Raw genomic sequence first — 23,546 nt, 5'->3', positions numbered from 1 at the left:
CTTTATGCCTAAACTTCAATTCGTTTTCATGAATGTTTACGATATATAGCCAATTTTTACTTTGTGGCTGGGGTAACTAATGGAAACCTATATTTGGTCCTCACTCATGTTGTATTTGATTTCCTTTGTGATTGGTTGACAGTTTCAGCAGTGTGAAGAATGGCAACCATGTTCTGTTCAGAGAGTTTAGCTACATCAAGGTCAGAGCTCATAAAAGGTCCTCCTTTATCCTCATTCTCTGGAGGTGCTTCAGACATATTGGAAAGAACTTAGGTAGGCCTAATGCGTCTGTGTGATGGTAACACTGTCTTTGACCATATGAGAAATGTGAATATAATTTCTTAAAAAGGTTATGGAATTCTACTGTATTATAACAAGGACCTCCTGTGTGTGCCACTGAGTTATATTCAGTAGATACAGTGAATATCCCTGGTGTTTGTCACTGTTATAGGTTATGTGCTCTGCTTGCTACAGACTTCCTGGCCATGTTGGAGTACAACTCTCTTCTGCAGCTCCTCGGTCCAGATAGTTTAGTGGAGTTGGTACAACACGCAGCAAGGTCTGTGATTTGGCATTATTCATTGATATTGTACAGTATTACATTACACTATGTAACATCAAGTTCAGGGTGTTTTCGTCTCTGAAATGGATTGTCAAGACATGATTATGAACATTTTAGTACACACTATGGCCATACCCAATTCAAATCTTTTTCAACATAGGATAGTAGGATAGTGCTGAACGATTCCATGGACTGCCTCGGGTCCTCTCACAACAACCAGAGAACTGATTTACTACTGGATACCTGACATGATCCAGGTCTCTATTGAAAACGTACCTGTTTAAATAAATAGCCCAGCCTCTGACTTGGGAGACTCTAGGGCCTGCTGTCAGAGAAGAGTCCCAACACTGTAATCATCCCCACCTCTGCCTCTGCTGGCCACATAGGAAACTGAGGCTCAGGAAGGAGTGGGTTCATCAGTGTTTGGAGAATGCTTTGAGGTGCTTTGTGAGAGGTTCAAATGCAAGTAAGGAACAGTTTCATTACAATACATTGCTCTAAATAAATCTGAATATTACAATGGCAATACAAATAATTAATGATTTTTCAGTCAACAGTAGTACTCACAAGATGATACTTATTTTTGAGGCTCTTCCTGGGCTTAGTAATTGCCTTAAGGGGACAAATAGAGTTGTATTGAATTGTGCTAGGATGCATAATGCTTGATTAAGTTTGAGTGATTTATTGATATTGTGTGACTCTCCATAGCCATCCTTCTGCACCTGCCATGACCTATGGGTTTGCGATGGCTCTGGTTAGACACGAGGACATCAACCAGGACATTGGTGAGAACACAAGTGTGGTTTTCTGTTCATAACAAAGACTATTGTTCCCATAATGCAATACAAATGCAAGCCATGCATTACAATTAACACTGGCAGGCTTTTCATTTGAACATATTACCATTGCAATGGGTGTGGGCTGCTCTAATGTTAATAACCGAGTGTTGTCGCTGCTAGGGGGCCTGCCAAACAAGTCCGAGCTGCTCATTGACCCTGATATGGACCAGGAGGTGGATAAACTAGGTAAACTGAGGCACAGAACCTACTTCATTTAGTTTCATTCTGACCAATATTGAAACCTTACATTCACCTATGTTTCTAATACTGTTGAAAATATGTATAGCTAGAATCCTTAATTGGTGAAACTGTCACGTCCGTTTCGGATATTACAACAAAGAAGTTACTGCAAACAACTAACACCATTTTGCCATTCGGCCATCATTGCACGCAACAGAAGAATATGATTATATATATTTTTTTTTTTGCCACGTTGCCGAATCCTCCTCTCCTCTGTTTTCATTATAATGTTACTGGGGCGAACAGTGGCGTTGTTTCCCCTAATGCAGATTCAATATTTAATATACACTTGTTAACAAAGCTTTAGGTATAGCTAATAGCAACTAACTTCAATGTACTGTTGTTATGGAGTAGGTTATAGAATCACATATTTTAAACTCACATTAAATGCCTTGAAATCAATCCAATATTACCCTTCAGTGTTGTCACCCCCAGCATCAAATAGTATTATATTGTATCTCTATGCTCTTGCCCAGATTGCTATCAGTCCAACAGCAGCAGCATCGCACCGGGACACAAAGACCCCCCGAGGAAGACATGTTTCTAATCGCCCCCCTCACATCCTCCCACTGACAGACTAAATCTCTTATTGACCTTGTTATATCCATTTATAACCCCGTGTAGCGGGTGGCCTAGTGGTTAGAGCGTTGGACTACTAACTGAAAGGTTGCAAGATTGAATCCCTGAGCTGACAAGGTACAAATGTGTCGTTCTGCCCCTGAACAAGGCAGTTAACCCACAAATAAGAATGAGTTCTTAAATGACTTGCCTAGTTAAAAAAAATTAAATCCTCCCACTGACAGATTAAATCTCTTATTGACCCCGTTATATCTATAACCCCCCCTCCTCTTAACACACCTCCTCCCACTGACAGACTAAATCTCTTATTGACCCTGTTATATCTATAACCCCCTCTCCTCTTAACACACCTCCTCCCACTGACAGACTAAATCTATTATTGACCTTGTTACATCTATAACCCCCTCCTCTTAACACACCTCCTCCCACTGACAGACTAAATCTCTTATTGACCCCGTTATATCTATAACCCCCCCTCCTCTTAACACACCTCCTCCCACTGACAGACTAAATCTATTATTGACCTTGTTACATCTATAACCCCCCCTCCTCTTAACACACCTCCTCCCACTGACAGACTAAATCTCTTATTGACCCCGTTATATCTATAACCCCCCCTCCTCTTAACACACCTCCTCCCACTGACAGACTAAATCTATTATTGACCCCGTTATATCTATAACCCCCTCCTCTTAACACACCTCCTCCCACTGACAGACTAAATCTCTTATTGACCCCGTTATATCTATAACCCCCTCCTCTTAACACACCTCCTCCCACTGACAGACTAAATCTCTTATTGACCCCGTTATATCTATAACCCCTCCTCTTAACACACCTCCTCCCACTGACAGACTAAATCTCTTATTGACCCCGTTATATCTATAACCCCCCTCCTCTTAACACACCTCCTCCCACTGACAGACTAAATCTCTTATTGACCCCGTTATATCTACAACCCCCCTCCTCTTAACACACCTCCTCCCACTGACAGATTAAATCTATTATTGACCCCGTTATATCTATAACCCCCTCCTCTTAACACACCTCCTCCCACTGACAGACTAAATCTATTATTGACCTTGTTATATCTATAACCCCCTCCTCTTAACACACCTCCTCCCACTGACAGACTAAATCTATTATTGACCCCGTTATATCTATAACCCCCTCCTCTTAACACACCTCCTCCCACTGACAGACTAAATCTATTATTGACCCCGTTATATCTATAACCCCCTCCTCTTAACACACCTCCTCCCACTGACAGACTAAATCTCTTATTGACCCCGTTATATCTATAACCCCTCTCCTCTTAACACACCTCCTCCCACTGACAAGACTAAATCTATTATTGACCCCGTTATATCTATAACCCCCCTCCTCTTAACACACCTCCTCCCACTGACAGACTAAATCTCTTATTGACCCCGTTATATCTATAACCCCCCCTCCTCTTAACACACCTCCTCCCACTGACAGACTAAATCTATTATTGACCTTGTTACATCTATAAACCCCACCCCTTCACAGCGAAGAAAAAAGTTTGAGCTATATTCCTGCATTTCTACCCATTTTTCCATGGGGCGTAGAGAAGATTTAGCAGTTTTATAACTAATTTCATACAATTCTACTTATTTTTCCATGGGGCGGAGAGAAATGATAGCAGTTTTTAATATGATATCCGAGTGACAGTGACTAAGAAAATCAATGGGGGCACCCTGGTCGGTAATTCGACCATGATTACTACAAGTTTAGATAGTTGGTCGCTACATTATTATTTACCAATCAAAATATTTTTAGCTGACATGAGCTAATTGAGTGACTGACATAACAAGAGGAAAACTGCTAATGCACAACCACAATTCAAAACGGCACCTTTTGTATTCTACTAGTCTAACTTTCAACAGTAATTGAGACCCCGACTGAGTTTCAGAGAAGATGTAAACACCTTCAGATTTAATGACAAGAATTGACCTCCTGAGTCTTTCTCTACATTGTTTTGTTTGACATTGATATCATGCAATACACACTGGGTTTGATCAAACCTACTGTAGGACATTTCATTTACAAACAGCATATTTCTATTGTACAGGTAATACATCTGTCCCACAGTGCCAGAACCATCTCAAATAAAAAGGAAATACATACTGTAAACAGTAATCACAATAATTAGAAAATAGGCACTACTTGTGGTTTTGATTTTTTAGAAAAAGTGCCTTCTGGATGACTTTTAAAGTGGTAAGACCACAGTGATGCCAAGATCATACTTGTTGAAATATTTTCCTTATACAGTAATTCCACCATACAATTTTGGCCAAACATTGTTTCCAAGTTACAGTAGGAGGAAGTATTAATACATAGGGCTTTTTTGTCTGTAGATTGTCATTTTCAAGGGTCACCCGGGATAGAATTCCACACATAGAATGTGATAGAGCGTGATTGAATTAGGTAGGAAACAATGTTATTAGGATACCATCCTTAACTTACACCTGCTTACCCACCAATATACATAGATTCTTCAATAACAGACTACTATTTTATATTTCTTAATTTAAATTACATTCCTTTCAATACAGTAAAAAAATAAGAGTTAATTCACCTTTTTGGTATTGGCAGATAGATGACAAGCCCTAGTCAGAGTTCATTTTCACATAGTTAATTGGTGAGAATGCACTGACGGACTGCATTTAATTTAAAGCCTGTTATGATGTGATGGACTATTAATCCATAAATAAACTTTCCAACATATATACTAACTGAATCTGAAATCAAACAGTGTGACACTAAAAACAGTCCAGGGACACGTAGACAGATTGAAATCACTGTCACTGTCTTCCTCCGTACAGAGACGAGGTTTCCAGGTGACTTGATAGTGATCTCATATAATTTGGAATAGCTCATAAAGCCACATAAACATATTCTATCTTGATATGGAGTGTGATCTGTAACTACTTGTTGGTTTCTCTGCACTGTAGTACCCGTTCTCACATTTGGCTGCACACTTTACAGTTAACAGCACTGTACTTTTGGCCAATAACCTTTGTGAGGAAGATACATGTAGGCTCTTTTGGATGGGACCGGTAATGCTTTAGCTTGGGTATTTCTGGAGACATGTTTGTTCTGTAGAAACATGGCAGTGAGTAGAAAGCTGCACCAAGTAGATTGTGTTGCAGATCAGTATTACTAAATGGTTATTTACTGTCATATTGTAAAGATTTATTTTAGGAGTCGGCCAAAGCGTTACCATTCAATGCAGTTTAAAATCCACCATGCAAGTTGTTTCATCATAACACAATATTGGAGAAATATAGTATTGAGAGAACGCTATTCAATGAAGATGTCCTCTGTTGGGCAGGAGTAGCCCACAGTTTCCTTGTAGTACAGTTGGAAGGCTTTCCTATATGTATAGGAACAACAAAGAGGAGTTAGGTACAAATAGTCAGTAGTAATTTGTTAATAGAAAAATGTGTTATATAAACAGTGTGATGTACATGTTCATTAGCATGTGTGGATAGTAAGAAGGGGTGGCAGAGAGAAAGGACGAGAGATTACCCAACAGACTCAGCTAGGGGCATCATGGAGTCATCTGACATGAATACATGACAAGCAAACCGCTGATGATCAGGATGTTTAGTGATGAATCCAAAATACCTGGATGGGAGAGAGCAATGGGAGAGACACGATGCAATATGCTCCAGATACAGTGTCTAGAGTTGAGAAGCAACTCTCAATTGCTAGTCTTTGTATCCTTGAGTTACAGCTTTTTAAACACCCATATTTCTTTATGCAATGAATCTGCTTTCATACAGTATTCGAAAAGCTTCAAGTTGAATTACTTCCTTAGTTTAGCATGTGTCATGATAGTTAATTTACTCACTTGTTATGTTTTGGGTGACAGCCGCAAAAGGAGATGTTCTTAAGCTGAAAAAAGTGAAAGCACTTATCCCCCTGTGAAAATATACATAGAGATTAGAGATAGTTACGGTCAGTTCCTGCACTAGCGTGTGATGTCAGAGACGGTACAGTTCTAGAATTAGAACAAGTACTCATAGAATGTAGCCTACTCATTCTATTTTTATGGGCACAGTGGCTATGGGCCTGAGTGAATGCATCATACTAGCATGGAAGCCCATCTGTTTCTGCTCATGTTTGACATGGCAATTCAATCATCAGAAACAGACTGACACGCAGGCCATACCAGTAAAAACACAACCTAATATTAGGCTGAGACTCTATGGTCTGTGTCTGAGAGCTTGTTCATACATTAAACCAGTCCATTAGGGCACACTGCCGGTGCACCCCGAGTGAAGAGGATTAAAAAGTCTTAAAACTGAGTGGTCTTTATGCAAGAGTGTGGTTATGTAACTGGCTACCACAGTATCCCAAACATCCTCACGAGGGCAGTGTCTACCCTGCTAACAGACTGCCAGTGTCCACCCTGCTAACAGACTGCTGCTTCTACTAAAAACTGGCAGTGTCTACCCTGCTAACAGACTGGCAGTGTCCACCCTGCTAACAGACTGGCAGTGTCCACCCTGCTAACAGACTGCTGCTTCTATTAAAGACTGGCAGTGTCCACCCTGCTAACAGACTGGCAGTGTCCACCCTACTAACAGACTGCTGCTTCCACTAAAGACTGGCAGTGTCCACCCTGCTAACAGACTGGCAGTGTCCCACCCTGCTAACAGACTGGCAGTGTCCCACCCTGCTAACAGACTGGCAGTGTCCACCCTGCTAACAGACTGCTGCTTCCACTAAAGACTGGCAGTGTCCACCCTACTAACAGACTGCTGCTTCCACTAAAGACTGGCAGTGTCCACCCTACTAACAGACTGCTGCTTCCACTAAAGACTGTCAGTGTCCACCCTGCTAACAGACTGGCAGTGTCCACCCTACTAACAGACTGCTGCTTCCACTAAAGACTGGCAGTGTCCACCCTGCTAACAGACTGGCAGTGTCCACCCTGCTAACAGACTGGCAGTGTCCACCCTGCTAACAGACTGGCAGTGTCCCACCCTGCTAACAGACTGGCAGTGTCCACCCTGCTAACAGACTGGCAGTGTCCCACCCTGCTAACAGACTGCTGCTTCCACAAAAGACTGACAGTGTCCACCCTGCTAACAGACTGGCAGTGTCCCACCCTGCTAACAGAATGGTAGTGTCCACCCTGCTAACAGAATGGTAGTGTCCACCCTGCTAACAGAATGGTAGTGTCCACCCTGCTAACAGAATGGTAGTGTCCACCCTGCTAACAGAATGGTAGTGTCCACCCTGCTAACAGAATGGTAGTGTCCACCCTGCTAACAGACTGGCAGTGTCCCACCCTGCTAACAGACTGCTGCTTCCACAAAAGACTGACAGTGTCCACCCTGCTAACAGAATGGTAGTGTCCACCCTGCTAACAGAATGGTAGTGTCCACCCTGCTAACAGAATGGTAGTGTCCCACCCTGCTAACAGAATGGTAGTGTCCACCCTGCTAACAGAATGGTAGTGTCCACCCTGCTAACAGAATGGTAGTGTCCACCCTGCTAACAGAATGGTAGTGTCCACCCTGCTAACAGAATGGTAGTGTCCACCCTGCTAACAGAATGGTAGTGTCCACCCTGCTAACAGAATGGTAGTGTCCACCCTGCTAACAGAATGGTAGTGTCCACCCTGCTAACAGAATGGTAGTGTCCACCCTGCTAACAGAATGGTAGTGTCCACCCTGCTAACAGAATGGTAGTGTCCACCCTGCTAACAGAATGGTAGTGTCCACCCTGCTAACAGAATGGTAGTGTCCACCCTGCTAACAGAATGGTAGTGTCCACCCTGCTAACAGAATGGTAGTGTCCACCCTGCTAACAGAATGGTAGTGTCCACCCTGCTAACAGAATGGTAGTGTCCACCCTGCTAACAGAATGGTAGTGTCCACCCTGCTAACAGAATGGTAGTGTCCACCCTGCTAACAGAATGGTAGTGTCCACCCTGCTAACAGAATGGTAGTGTCCACCCTGCTAACAGAATGGTAGTGTCCACCCTGCTAACAGAATGGTAGTGTCCACCCTGCTAACATAATGGTAGTGTCCACCCTGCTAACAGAATGGTAGTGTCCACCCTGCTAACAGAATGGTAGTGTCCCACCCTGCTAACAGAATGGTAGTGTCCATCCTGCTAACAGACTGCTGCTTCCACTAACGAGTGTTTTGAAAAGGTCTAGTTACACCGTAGCTTCCACAGCTACAGAAACACTCCAGAATTGCACTTTGCAATATGACTAATATATGTATGACTCGTGGGATTGATTAATACAAAAGTCTGACAACAAAATTCCATCCCACAACATGTAGGGGTGGCAGGTAGCCTAGTGGTTAGAGCGTTGGGTCAGTAACCGAAAGGTTACAAGATCGAATCCCCGAGCTGAACCCACTGTTCCTAGGCAGTCATTGTAAATAAGAATTTGTTCTTAACTCACTTGCCTAGTTAAATAAAGGTTAAATAAATAAATAAATATCTAGCTAATCCAAATGAAACATGGGTCTTGAACACTGATGCATAAACTAATAACAGTGAAGCATTGTGAACACACATTGTTGTTAGCAGTCATGGAATAAAGGCATTTTAGGGTTTAAGAGAAGACATACTCTTTCCGAGGTCCTGCATTCATCTTGCACTATGATCTTCACCCCCTTCATGTTGATCTCCAGAACACATGTAGAGGGAGGCTGCATGGTCATCCGCCGGTTGGTAGCAATCTGTTGACGGAAACAGGACCAACATAGTCAGATTCAAATACGGTGTTTACTTGGCTGTAAGTACACTTAGCTTCTAGATCACATTCCTCCTGTATTATTCCAAATAAGGACTGTGAAAGGAGGGTTTAGATTAGAAACTCCAGCCCACCCCAGGGGGGCTAATACTCTACCTTTTGCATAGCAGCACAAAGCACATCGTTGCCTTTGTGGTACGGTACGTTAACAGAGCCTAGGAACTTCACACGGAATCTGTCAACCCAGTCATCTTTGTCATCTAATTGATATAAGAGGAGAGAACAGTTTGATTTACCGTTAGGAGCATTACATACTGATATTAACAGCAGTGAAAAGCTGAATTATTTGGGTAAGACAAGGGCAAAGACAAAGTTCAATAACATTAACATTAACAAATTAACAATAACATGGTCCACACAGATTTAATTTCATCAGCACAGTATACAGTAGAGGTTCATTCAAAGCCAAGTAATACTATTTAAAGATCTTATCCTGTTCGTGCTCTTGTGCCAAAACGCCAACTCCAACTGGCAAACATGTTTGGCATGACAGTGAGTGGCAAGGAGTTGGCAAGAGAGCATGAACAGACTGGCACCCAGGTTAATTTATTTCAGGCATTTCTTAGAATGCCCTTACTGATCCTATAACCAAACATTGATGCCCAAAGTGTATCGATGGCATTACCTTTGCTATGTTCAGAGCCCGTATAATGGATTAAATAAACCATATTTGATACCTTTGCTTTGTTCCTGTGTGACCTTGGCAGCGTAGTAGGCAGGGAAGATGCCGCTGGCCCCAGTCCTCATGTTGTAGGCCTTACACCACAGGTCATCAGCCTGAGCCTCCATCAGTAGGGGGTCATCCACCTCTAGCTCCAGCTCATCGTCATGGCGAGGGACAAACCTGTCAATCACACAGACAGCATGGTTAATCAATAAATCAATCAAATGTATTTAGAAAGTCGTTTTTACCAGTTGTCACAAAGTTCTTTACAGTAACCCAGCCTACACCCAAAGAGCAAGCAGGAGCACAGTGGGAAGGAAAACCATTCCATAGTGGATGCAAATGAAACACTACGAGCATGGAATATCTTGCTAACGAGGTAGTGATTACATGAGGACACTAGCTAAATGTGAGACCATTATGATGTTGTGTTTGATGTTTATCCATGTAATGAATCTTTAATGCGTTTGTCAGCTCCTGAAGGAGGACCCTGTGTAAGGTTGCTTTCTGCATTCATATATATGTAGAACCCATGTACAGAGCATTTGGAAAGTATTCAGACCCCTTCCTTTCCCCCCACATTTTGTTACGTTACAACCTTATTCTAAAATGGATTTAAGAAAACATGTTCCTCATCAATCTACACACAATTCCCCATAATGCCAAAGTGAAAACAGGTTTTTACAAATAAAATAAAAAATACTTGATTTGCATAAGTATTCATACCCTTTGCTATGATTTGAGCAAAGAAGCATCCTGTTTCCATTGATCATCCTGTTATAAAACTTGAATGGAGTCCACATGTGGTAAATTAAAATGATTGGACATGATTTGGAAAGGCACACACCTGTCTATATAAGGTCCCAAAGTTGACAGTGCATGTCAGAGCAAAAACCAAGCAATGAGGTCGAAGAAATTGTCCGTAGAGCTCCGTGACTGGATTATATCAAGGCACAAAATTCTGCAGCATTGAAGGTCCCCAAGAACACAGTGGCCTCCATCGTCCTTACATGGAAGAAGTTTGGAACCACCAAGACTTTTCCTAGAGCTGAGCAATCGGGGGAGAAGGGCCTTGGTCAGGAAAGTGACCAAGAACCCGATGGTCACTATGGCAGAGCTCCAGAGTTCCTCTGTGGAGATGGGAGAACCTTCCAGAAGGACAACCATCTCTGCAGCACTCCACCAATCAGGCCTTTATGGTAGAGTGGCCAGACGGTAGCCACTCCTCAGTAAAAGGCAATTGACAGCTCGCTTGGAGTTGGCCAAAATGCACCTAAAGAACTCTCAGAGCATGAGAAAGAAGATTCTCTGGACTGATGAAACCAAGATTGAACTTATTGGCCTGAATGCCAAGCTTCACGCCTGGAAGAAACCTGGCACCATCCCTACGGTGAAGCACGGTGGTGGCAGCATCATGCTGTGGGGATGTTTTTCAGTGGCAGGGACTGGGAGATTGGTCAGGTTCGAGGGAAAGATGAATGGAGCAAAGTACAGAGAGATCCTTGATGAAAACCTGCTCTAGAGTGCTCAGGACCTCAGACTGGGGCAAAGGTTCACCTTCCAACAGGACAACGACCCTAAGCACACAGCCAAGACAACGCAGGAGTGGCTTCAGGACAAGTCTCAATGTCCTTGAATGGCCCAGCCAGAGCCCGGCCTTGAACCTGATCAAACATTTCTGGAGAGACCAGAAAATAGCTTGAGAGGATCTGCAAAGAAGAATGGGAGAAACTCCCCAAATACAAGACTCAAGGCTGTAATCGCTGCCAAAGGTGCTGCAACAAAGTACTGAGTAAAGGGTCTGAATACTTACACTACCGTTCAAAAGTTTGGGGTCACTTATAAATATCCTCGTTTTTGAAAGAAAAGCTAAAAATGTTGTCCATTAAAATAACATCAACTGATCAGAAATACAATGTAGACATTGTTAATGTTGTAAATTACTATTGTAGCTGGAAACGGCTGATTTTTAATGGAATATCTACACACGTTTACAGAGGCCATAATCAGCAACCATCACTCCTGTGTTCCAATGGCACGTTGTGTTAGCTCATCCAAGTTTAGCATTTTAAAAGGCTAATTGATCATTATAAAACCCCTTTGCAATTATGTTAGCACAGCTGACAACTGTTGTCCTGATTAAAGAAGCAATAAAACTGTCCTTCTTTAGACTAGTTGAGTATCTGGAGCATCAGCATTTGTGGGTTCGATTACAGACTCAAAATGGACAGAAACAAATAACTTTTTTTCTGAAACTCGTCAGTCTATTCTTGTTCTTAGAAATGAAGGCTATTCCATGCGAGAAATTGCCAAGAAACGGAATATCTCGTACAACGCTGTGTACTACTTCCTTCAGAGAACAGCGCAAACTGGCGCTAACCAGAATAGAAAGAGAAGTGGGAGGCCCCGGTGCACAACTGAGCAGAGGAAAAGTACATTAGAGTTTCTAGTTTGAGAAACAGACGCCTCACAAGTCCTCAACTGGTAGATTCATTAAATAGTACCCGCAAAACACCAGTCTCAACGTCATCAGTGAAGAGGCAACTCCGGGATGCTGGCCTTCTAGCCAGAGTTGCAAAGAAAAAGCCATATCTCAGACTGGCCAATAAAGATTAAGATGGACAAAAGAAGACAGACACTGGACAGAGGAAGATTGGAAAAAAGTGTTATGGACAGATGAATAAAAGTTTGAGGTTTCGGATCACAAAGAAGAACATTCGTGAGACACAGAAAAATGAAAAGATGCTGGAGGAGTGCTTGACGCCATCTGTCAGCATGGTGGAGGCAATGTGATGTCTGGGGGTGCTTGGTGGTGGTAAAGTGGGAGATTTGTACAGGGTAAAAGGGATATTGAAGAAGGAAGGCTATCACTCCATTTTGCAACGCCATGCCATACCCTGTGGATGGCGCTTAATTGGAGCCAACTTCCTCCTACAACAGGACAATGACCCAAAGCACAGCTCCAAACTCTGCAAGAACTATTTAGGGAAGAGGCAGTCTGCTGGTATTCTGTCTATAATGGAGTGGCCAGCACAGTCACCGGATCTCAACCCTATTGAGTTGTTGTGGGAGCAGCTTGACCGTATGGTATGTAAGAAGTGCCCATCAAGCCAAAGCCAATTCAACTTGTGGGAGGTGCTTCAGGAAGCATGGGGTGAAATCTCTTCAGATTACCTCAACAAATTGACAACTAGAATGCCAAAGGTCTGCAAGGCTGTAATTACTGCACATGGAGGATTCTTTGATGAAAGCAAAGTTTGAAGGACACAATTATTATTTCAATTAAAAATCATTATTTATAACCTTGTCAACGTCTTGACTATATTTCCTATTCATTTTGCAACTCATTTCATGTATGTTTTCATGGAAAACAAGGACATTTCTAAGTGACCCCAAACTTTTGAACGATAGTATATGTAAATATGATATGAATCTTTAAATTTTTAACATTTGTAAAAATGTTTGAAACCTGTTTTTGCTTTGTCATTATGGGGTATTGTGTGTAGATTGACGAGGGGGAAAAAACAATTTAATCAACTTTAGAATAAAATGTAATGCAACTAAATGTGGAAAAAGTCAAGGGGTCTGAATACTTTCCAGAATGCACTGTATAATGGCTTATTCATGAAGGTTATTGTATAGAGTAACCCTAAACAATGTCTCACCTGAACACAGCTCTGTGGCTCTGCTCTTGCTCTACCCCGTCTAACACACAGGAGAACAGGCCAAAGGACTCTGCACCTGGAGGACACAAGGCAGGAGAGGAGCTTCACGGCACTATCACATTAGTAGTGTCCAAACATCTTGATACAGGAGTGACTTTGGTCTTTGAATCATGTTGAATCTGGTCATTCTTTAACCTTTGCAGTTCCTTGTGTGGTAAGTGGTAATCTTAGCACTTCCTTCACAAATATGTTCAATGAAATTGCAATACAACTGAGAAACAGCATAACCTTAAGCCAGGTCTCCTTCGAAAAAAGGTTATTCATCCCAAGAGACTTCCTGGTTCAATAAAGGTTTAAAAATCAAATGTTAAAAAAGGATGGCAGCAGCCGGTCACAGAACTCACCGGAGGAGTGTAAACGTCTGTTCACAAACACATTGAGGAACTTGCGTGTTCGAGGTCCCCCGCCAACACCTGCCTCAGAGGATGAAGAAGCCCTGGACAGGCGTGATGACTTTCTCCTTTCTCTTTTCAGCTCACTGTGATCCACCTCATAGTCCTCCTCGTTGGCTGACTCATACACCGTCTCTGTGTCGCTGTCCTCACTGTAGCTCTGGTAGCACTGCTTCAAGCTCACCAGTTCTAGCTGGGCGTGCTCGTCCACCACTAAGGTGTACTTGACAGAGTCATAAGACAGGCCATCAGCCTCGGAGCTCTGAGTGTGTGCAGTTCGCAGAGCCCCCGACCCCCCCTTAGATCTAGACTTAGAGCCCCTGTCCCACATCCCCCTGTCCCGGTCCCCTCCCTCACTGACGGATGGCCTAAGACACGAGGAGGAGGAGCGTGGAGGAGGTGCAGAGGGGTGCAGGTAGACCTCGTCCTCCTCGCTGATGGAGGGGTTTGTTCGGTCAGGGAGGGTGGTGTTTGTGTATGCTGGGGGTCCCTCTGCATCGGAGCTGATAGACATGCGATTGCCCTCGCTGCTCTGAGACAGGAAGGGACGGTCAGTGTCACAGTCAGTGTCAGGGTTCTTCTGGTGTACTGGGGTCAGGTAGATCTCCTCGGTGGCCTCTGGCTGGCGCTCCTCCTCCTGGCAACACCCCCGAACCTGACCTCGCCCGGGTCCTCCTCCTCGCCCCCTGCTACCATCCCTATTCTTATCCCCCTCCACAGCCGTGTCTCTCATGCTGCCTGCTTTGGGTTTTGCTGCTGTAACCTGGTTGTGTGGAGCAGCAGAGGGCTTCTTATTCCGCTGTTTGGCGTCTCGCTGTCGGCCTCGTGTTTCTGTAACTCCGTGTGAGATGAACGTGGAGTATTCCTTGTTGTGTGCCTTGACTGCCTGCTCTTTCCCTCTGTTTGGTGGTGGTTTGGCCACAGAGCCGTCACCGTTGTGCTGCTGGACAGCCTCGTCATTCACCTGCTCATTAGTGGGATCCCCTTTAACACAAACGAGGCACGCAACAACAACAACACAAACAAAAGATTATTCATTAATCACCAAACTTTACAGTCAAGGATTATTAAGGGCTACAGTAATAATAAGATCCATTCTGCATACTGTATAGAGTTTCATAATGAGAGCCATTGGTGGGTTTCGAATCTGTCATACAGAAATATGAGAATATTGAGAAGCCGCTGGGCTTACATGTTCTATATCTTGCGCATTTTAAGGATTATGACTGTGATGAGTGTTCAAGTCATGGTCTAGGCCCAGTCATCTTATGAAGGAATGAGCGGATTAGAGTATAATGAAATACTGCCGTGCAATTTCTCTGTGCTCATTGACATGAAATAAAACATGTCTAGACAAATTTCATCAAAGTATTAATTTCCTTAATACTTTCACTTCTGCAAAATCAAACTTTGTTGCTTTGTTTAAAGTTGATGTTGGTATTATTCTAAAAATAGGTACTGTCTACCAGTACATGTTTATGCTTTAAACCGATGGATATCCCATTCTCACCTGTGATGTGGGGGGAGGAGGAGTTTGTGTTTAATACATTCTCCTTCCACGTGTCCTTCTTTCCAAACGAATTGTTGTTAATAGTGTCCTTGTCCTACAATGATATTACAGACAGAGAGAGAGAGGGAGAGAGAAGGGGGAGAGAGGGAGAGAGAAGGGGGAGAGAGGGAGAGAGAAGGGGAAGAGAGGGAGAGAGAAGGGGGAGAGAGGGAGAGAGAAGGGGGGAGAGAGGGAGAGAGAAGGGGGAGAGAGGGAGAGAGAAGGGGGAGAGAGGGAGAGAGAAGGGGGGAGAGAGGGAGAGAGAAGGGGGAGAGAGGGAGAGAGAAGGGGGAGAGAGGGAGAGAGAAGGGGGAGAGAGAAGAGGGAGAGAAAGAGAGAAGGGGGAGAGATATATATTTTAATGTGATAAACATTACATCAAATCAAACTTGATTTTCCACATGCGCCGAATATAACAAGTACAGACTTTACCGTGAAATTCTCACTTACAAGCCCTTAACCAACAGTGCAGTTCAAGAAGAAGAAAATATTTACCAAGTAGGCAAAAAAAAAAGTTATAATAAAAAGTAACAATAAGAATAACGAGGCTATATACAGGGGTCACCAGTACCGAGTCAGTGTGCGGGGGTACAGGCCAGTTGAGGGAATCTGTACATGTAGGTGGGGGCGAAGTGAATATGCATAGGTAACAAACAGCGAGTAGCAGCAGTGTACAAGAGGAAGGGGAGGGGGGGGGGGGTAAATGTAAATTGTCCGGTGATGATTTTTATGAGTTGTTCAGCAGTGTAATGGTTTGGGGGTAGAAGCTGTCGAGGAGCCTTTTGGTCCTAGACTTGGTGCACCGGTACCGCTTGCCATGCGGTAGCAGAGAAAACAGTCTATGACTTGGGTGACTCGAGTCTCAGACAATTTTATGAGCTTTCCTCTGACACCGCCTATTATATAGGTCCTGGATGGCGGGAAGCTTGGCCCCAGTGATGTACTGGGCTGTTCGCACTACCCTCTGTATCGCCTTATGGTCAGATGCCGAGCAGTTGCCATACCAGGCAATGATGCAACCGGTCAGGATGTTCTCGATGGTGCAGCTGTAGAACTTTTTGAAGATCTGGGGGCCCATGCAAAATCTTCTCAGTCTCCTGAGGGAGAAAAGGTTTTGTCGTGCCCTCTTCACGACTGTGTTGGTATGTTTGGACCATGATAGTTCATTGGTGATGTGGAGATCAAGGAACTTGAAACTCTCGACCCACTCCACTACAGCCCCGTCGATGTTAATGGGGGCCTGTTCGGCCCGTCTTTTCCTGTAGTCCACAAACAGCTCCTTTGTCTTGATCACATTGAGGCAGAGGGTGTTGTCCTGGCACCACACTGCCAGTTTCTGACCTCCTCCCTACAGGCCATCTCATCATTGTCAGTGATCAGGCCTACCACTGTTGTGTAGTCAGCAAACTTAATGATGGTGTTGGAGTCGTGTTTGGCCACGCAGTCGTGGGTGAACAGGGAATACAGGAGGAGACTAAGTACACACCCCTGAGGGGCCCCAGTGTTAAGGATCAGCGTGACAGACGTGTTGTTGCCTACTCTTACCACCTGGGGGCGGCCCGTCAGGAAGTCCAGGATCCAGTTGCAAAAGGAGGTGTTTAGTCTCAGAGTCCTTAGCTTATTGATGAGCTTCATGGCACTTTGGTGTTGAACGCTGAGCTGTAGTGGCTGAACAGCATTCTCACATAGCTAGAGCTTTTGTCCAGGTGAGAAGGGGGGGTGTGGAGTGCGGGAGGATGCTGTTGATGTGAGCCATGACCAGCCTTTCAAAGCACTTCATGGCTATCGATGTGAGTGCCACGGGGCTGTAATCATTTAGGCAGGTTACCTTTGCTTCCTTGGGCACAGGGAAATATGGTGGTCTGCTTGAAACATGTCGGTATTACAGACTCGTCAGGGAGAGGTTGAAAATGTCAGTGAAGACACTTGACAGTTGGTCCGCGCATGCTTTGAGTACACGTCCTGGTAATCCCTCTGGCCCGCAGCTTTGTGAATGTTGACCTGTTTAAAGGTTTTGTTCACAACGGCTACCGAGAGCGTTATCACACAGTCATCCAGAACAGCTGGTGCTCTCGTGCATGCTTCAGTGTTGCTTGCCTCGAAGCGAGCATAAAAGGCATTTAGCTCGTCTGGTAGGCTTGCGTCACTGGGCATCTCGTCTGGGTTTCCCTTTGTAGTCCATAATAGTTTTCAAGCCCTGCCACATCCGATGAGTGTCAGAGCCAGTGTAGTAGGATTCAATCTTAATCCTGTATTGATGCTTTGCTTGTTTGATGGTTCGTCTGAGGGCATAGCGGGATTTCTTATAAGCATCCGGATTAGTCTCCCGCTCCTTGAAAGCGTCAGCTCTAGCCTTTAGCTCGATGCGGATGTTGCCTGTAATCCATGGCTTCTGGTTGGGATATGTACGTACAGTCACTGTGGGGACGAAGTTATCGATGCACTTATTGATGAATCCGATGACTGAGGTGGTATATTCCTCAATGCCATTGGATGAATCCCGGGACATAATCCAGTGATAGAATTGTAGTCAGATTTGCCAAATGGAGAGCGGGGGAGAGCTTTGTATACATCTCTGTGTGTGGAGTAAAGGTGGTCTCAGATTTTTTTTTCTGCAGGTTGCACTGATTTAAGTTTTCCTGCATTAAAGTCCCCGGCCACTAGGTGCGCCACTTCTGGGTGAGCATTTTCTTCTTTGCTTATGGCCTTATAGAGTTGGTTGAGAGCGGTCTTAGTGCCAGCTTCGCTTTGTGGTGGTAAATAGACGGCTACGAATAATACAGATGAGAACTCTCTTGGTAGATAGTGTGGTCGACAGCTTATCATAAGGTACTCTACCTCAGGCGAGCAATACCTCAAGACTTCTTTAATATTAGACATTGCGCACCGGCTGTTCATGACAAAAAGACACACACCCACACCCCTTGGTTTACCAGAGGTAGCATCTCTGTTCTGCACGTTAGCAAGGGGAATGTGTGTACAGTGCACACACACACACACACAAGGAGTGGTTGTTAGAACGCCTGAGTGTTGTTTTGTTTGGTATTATTACCAGAGAGCCAGCCCCCCCAGCCCCCCCAGCCCCATCCAGCCCAGTCCCACCCAGCCCACAGCTATTTAAGCCAAGCAGCACTACGATCAATGACTGTCTCAGTTTCCAATCACATATACCCAGCCCTAGCCTCAGTTACAGCTTCCTGCAGCCAAATGAAGAACCAGATCCACCTAAATCTAAACCCATCTAAATATATGGCTCTGGCGAGACTAACCAAGCCCTGATGACATCACACACGCCATCACAATCAGATCCGTCTGCCAGGAAGATGAATCAGGAATGAACCAGTGAAGAGGAGGAAGTCAAGGCTCCTACACTAACACAGCTCACTGTCTGTCATAGAGACCATTCACAGTGATGGTGCTGACTCACTGTGGTAATGCAGCTGCTGCTGACGGGCACTGGCACGGTTACCATGGTTACCCTGCCCCAGAACCGGAGGAAAGAGAGAGTGTGTATGTGTTTCTTTGGTGTGTGTGTGTGCTGATAGAACAGTTTGATGTTGAAATGTTCATCGTGAAGAATTGGTTATATTTATGAAATAAAGGAGAGTCATTTTGGAGTTTATGAAATCCACTGGGTATCAAACTCAATAATTACTGTGTGGACCCTCTGGTAGCTAACAAGTCTTCACGTCTCCGGGAAGGTTACTCATCATTTGAGCCTAGCTTTACAAACCACCCCCGGAAGACTTCGTCCTCCTTTCTCCTGCCCACAGCAACCCCAGCAGCTGATAACCATCGACGGTGTAATCTGAGTCATGGCACCGACAGGTTAGCCCACGCTACAACCTAGACATATTTCCTCTGAGAGATACAGGTCTTTTGAGATCTTGAACAAATCACCTGGCACAGTTAAGAGCGGAATCTCTATAGTTTCAAGTTGAATTAGTCGTATGTACGGGATACACCTGGTATGCAACGTCCAACAAAATGCTTATTTGCAGGTTCCTTCTCGACAATGCGAAATCAATAAGAAATAATACAAGATAAGAATACAAACATAAAGTTAATGCCTCAGTAGAATAGAATACATATTTTAGCATCAGCATAAAACAGAAAGGCAGAATTTATAGCCCAAAATGTACACATGTTTTAGGGAAGGGGAGGTGTTTAATTTGTGCAGTATTTAGCATAATAAGAGTCTGATAGCAGCCCTATCTCTAGGGACTGGGTGACATATTGGCTGGGAGTCCCTCTCTCTAGTCTAAACAAACGCTAAATCCTCCAATGTACTTGAACACATTATAAACCTGACTGGGTGTGGCATATAGACACTTAATCTGGAGGGGGATCTGAAAATAGGCAGTACCAACATTCAGATAACAGATCTGGGACCAGGCTAAGTGCAGCCTTGCTACAGCAGAAACATATCTGGGACCAGAGCAGGCAGTCTGAATCAAGCTTTCACTGTCTATTCCACAGTTCTTGAGATTAGCTCCTTAATGAAGTGTCTCTGTCTGTACCAGGCTATCACTCTGACAGAGTAAGAGTGAGACTTAAAACATGGTAAACCTAATCCTAATCCTCCTCTTAACCCCAACACAGGGTGAGATCACGACTCACCAGCAGCAGCAGGGCTCAGGAGTAGAGTTCAGGACGTGCCACACACAGAGACGTGACCAGGACTGACAGGGACAGAATTAAGGATTACACTGCTTGAGGAACAGCATCCACACAGGCATCCCTCTATCTTCCTCATGGACCATGTTGCCATGGGTAAACAAGCACAGCTGAAGTATTTTAAGGATTTCAAGTGCTATTTGAACCCAGTTCTGCCACACACACACACACACACACACACACACACACACACACACACACACACACACACACACACACACATTAACACACACACACACACACACACACACACACACACACACACACACACACACACACACACACACACACACACACACACACACACACACACACACACACACACACACACACACACACACACACACACACACACACACACACACACACACACACACACACACACACACACACACACACACACACACACACAGCCTCTCTCCATCCTCCCCAGACGTGGAAGTGATGTTAAGTTATCTGAAGGAACCCTGACAGTAAATACTGGAGCAGGTTGTTATCTTACATCTGGTCATACTACCTTATCCTGCTCTTTCCTGATCTTCTGTGAATTTCAACACATACTCAGAAAGACATTGTGCTCATCATGAATGTCCTTGTGAAATATATTTTCTGGACTTTTTCTTTACCATTTGAACAACTGGTGATAACTGATTATAACTGGTTTCTGGTTTATACTGGTTTATAACTGGTAGCCTACAGGATAGCACTCTGGCAAGAGGTGCATTCTGAGGGGAAGATCAAAGATCTTCAACAGATCAACAAGATGCAAGGGATGAAAGCTGTTCATCATTCCTTTACCCCTCTTCTACATAGGACTATCATTGTAAACGGCCCTATCCTTGGACTGACACTGACGGACTCTGACCTGTCCTTTTCTATCGTTATCACTGGTGAGCACACCCTTACTTCCCTGTTTGTTGCCATTCAGCTGACAGGGAAGCTGACAGACTCACAGAAGGACAGTTCTATTTTCAGACAGCAAAGACCAAGGACAGGAGCGTATGCTACATACACAGTGGTAAAGCCTGGCTCCGTCAAATGGAGGGCGAAAAAGCCCATTCAGTATCACATGATTGAACGTTCCCTCTACTGTAACAACGCCTTGATTGAGAACCACAAGAGTTCCAGCATTATGATATCCAAATACATGGTAGCAAAGCATGAGAACTGATCATCCTTTTCGTTCAAGGACATTAAGTTACAATGCAGACATTTACATGACAGGTCTGTATATCGGTGCCTGGGGAACTGCCTTCGATACAGATCCCATTCTATCTGATCTCCCATGAAGGATTTAAACCAAACAGATGATCTGGAATCACAGAGGAGAAAATGAGCAGAATCTCTACTGTATATTGATGCTCGCACGCTACCAGCTTCTACAATTCCCCTATACAGATCCTATCCTGTCCAATCTCATCGTTCAAACAGACATCATTTGATCTATGATCTGCCCTCTACTGTTTGGATACACATCTTAACATATTCGGTATCTAATCCAACATTATTTGAACCAAACGGATGATCTGATGATCCGCGTCCTCACAGGGTAGAAATAAACAGCCCCCACCTGAGTCCTGGGAGGCTGAGGCTGTGGAAACAGTGCTAGGGTGGTTGGTCTCTTGGGCCTGTACGTATCCATAGTGACCCGATGTTCCGCAGATTCTGATTCTATGACATTAGGCTGTTTCTGTCTGACAGGCGTTAAAACAATGTCCCTTCTCTCTTCCTGGTTGAGCCTGTGGTCGTCTTGGAAACCATGGATCAGGCCCCAGTGCTCCTGTTCCTCTTGGATATCCTCCTCAGCATCGATCAGCTCCAAGTGAATCATCTCTGCCTGCAATTCCCTAAACCCCGCCCGTCTGTCTTCCCCGCCTCGCTACTGGCTGGCCACGTCACATGGTCCTGGGAAGATCCAGACAGCAGCAGCGTTGCAGCAGAGAGAGAGAGAGAATGATTCAGTGAGGAGGAGAGCAGAGGGAGGGGGAGAGAGCAGAGACGGAGCCAGCCAATCGGGGCTCGGCAATGACATCAGCAGAGTCTGTGGCTCTTTCTCTCTCATGCTCACTGTAATGTTATTCTAATCCAATCATACTGTAGCAGGATAAACCTCCCTGAAAACAAACACAGGCAGGGCTGGGCTATTGTTTTGTTCTGTGAGGAATACAACAGCACTGTGTAACACCCTGACTGTCTTTACACTGATGTCAAATCTAATGATAATTCTGAATAATTTCATTAACCACACAATATTAAGATGTACACAAACCTAACTGAGGCTACATCAATGCCATCCTAAAACTCCTACAACCTCCCCTAAGCGAATGCCTGGTCTGAAGACTCCATTTGACTGATATTAAAATGACAGTTCTCCCTAGCAGCTAGTGTTGTAGAATCTCTGCATGGCTAAAAGGCTGAAGGCCAGGCTGTAATGACGTGTCATATGTTAGATCGACTTAGCTCTGGACTACATGTGTATCAGGACTACCCCCGGCTGCAATCATTCATCTGATAAGTGACTTTGGCCTACTCTGGACTTTGCTCTGTTTCTTCTATCGCTGCAGCTACTCTCATTCTCACAGTCACAAAATAAAATCACACGATGGGAGCAACATTTATCTCAACGTCTCAACGCTCTATAACGAATATTCATATTATGAAAAGTAGACTGCAGCAGAGTCAAGTCAAACAGAGTGCATTGTGGTAGAATGGAGGACGGGGGAGTTAATGGAGGGAAGCAGGTGCAGAGGAGCTTGAGGCTGTGTGTACCAGAACTGAGTTCAAATATTATTTAAAAAAATTGCAAACACTTGATCTGTGTTTGATTGAGCTTGCCTGGCATAATAGACCAATATAAGTCGCAAAACTAAAAACCCAGCCCAATTGACAACTTGAAACAGTATTTGAACCCAGGTCTGGTGTGTGTACATGTAGTTTATCTTACTTGTGAGTCAAGGTTGTCATAGTTGAGGCTTGCTCCAGCCTCGTCAGTGATCTCTGTGGCCTGGGAGAGATCCTCGTCTTCAAACTCCTCCAGGCTGATGTCATGAGTCAGCCTGGACACACACACACATTGTGTCACAAATCAATGCGAGGGGAGAACACACAACACGTCACACACATCAATCAAAGGGTAATCACAGGCGTGTCTGTCTGCAGATTAGTCATACTTTCATTTTATAATGGCAGTCATACTAAGGTACCGCCAGATTATACTTCTAGTCTACATGCTGGGTGGACTACCAGGAGAACTACCAGGTGGACAACCAGGTGGACTACCAGGTGTACTACCAGGAGAACTACCAGGTTTACTACCAGGTGGACTACCAGGAGAACTACCAGGTGGACTACCAGGTGGACTACCAGGAGAACTACCAGGAGAACCACCAGGTGTACTACCAGGTGGACTACCAGGAGAACTACCAGGTGGACTACCAGGAGAACTACCAGGTGTACTACCAGGTGGACTACCAGGAGAACTACCAGGAGAACTACCAGGAGAACTAC

At 44.4% G+C, this 23,546-nt stretch overlaps 1 protein-coding gene across 1 annotated transcript; it reads right to left on the bottom strand.

Moving 5' to 3' along the window:
- Positions 1 to 4,146: 4,146 nt before the first annotated feature.
- LOC115115582 (C-Jun-amino-terminal kinase-interacting protein 1-like) lies at positions 4,147 to 21,930 on the bottom strand. Its single transcript, XM_065022353.1, has 10 exons — positions 21,610 to 21,930; positions 15,324 to 15,417; positions 13,766 to 14,797; positions 13,362 to 13,437; positions 9,710 to 9,876; positions 9,129 to 9,232; positions 8,848 to 8,958; positions 6,101 to 6,171; positions 5,776 to 5,874; positions 4,147 to 5,620 (listed from the first exon to the last, which is right to left on the bottom strand). Exons 1-10 carry the CDS (start codon positions 21,868 to 21,870, stop codon positions 5,548 to 5,550), a joined length of 2,088 nt encoding a protein of 695 aa, XP_064878425.1. The 5' UTR covers positions 21,871 to 21,930; the 3' UTR covers positions 4,147 to 5,547.
- Between the last annotated feature and the right edge of the window lie 1,616 nt (positions 21,931 to 23,546).

The sequence above is a fragment of the Oncorhynchus nerka genome, linkage group LG9a (assembly GCF_034236695.1).
Source record: "Oncorhynchus nerka isolate Pitt River linkage group LG9a, Oner_Uvic_2.0, whole genome shotgun sequence".
Classification (NCBI taxonomy): Eukaryota; Metazoa; Chordata; class Actinopteri; order Salmoniformes; family Salmonidae; genus Oncorhynchus; species Oncorhynchus nerka.
This window is presented reverse-complemented; position numbering and strand designations above follow the sequence as displayed.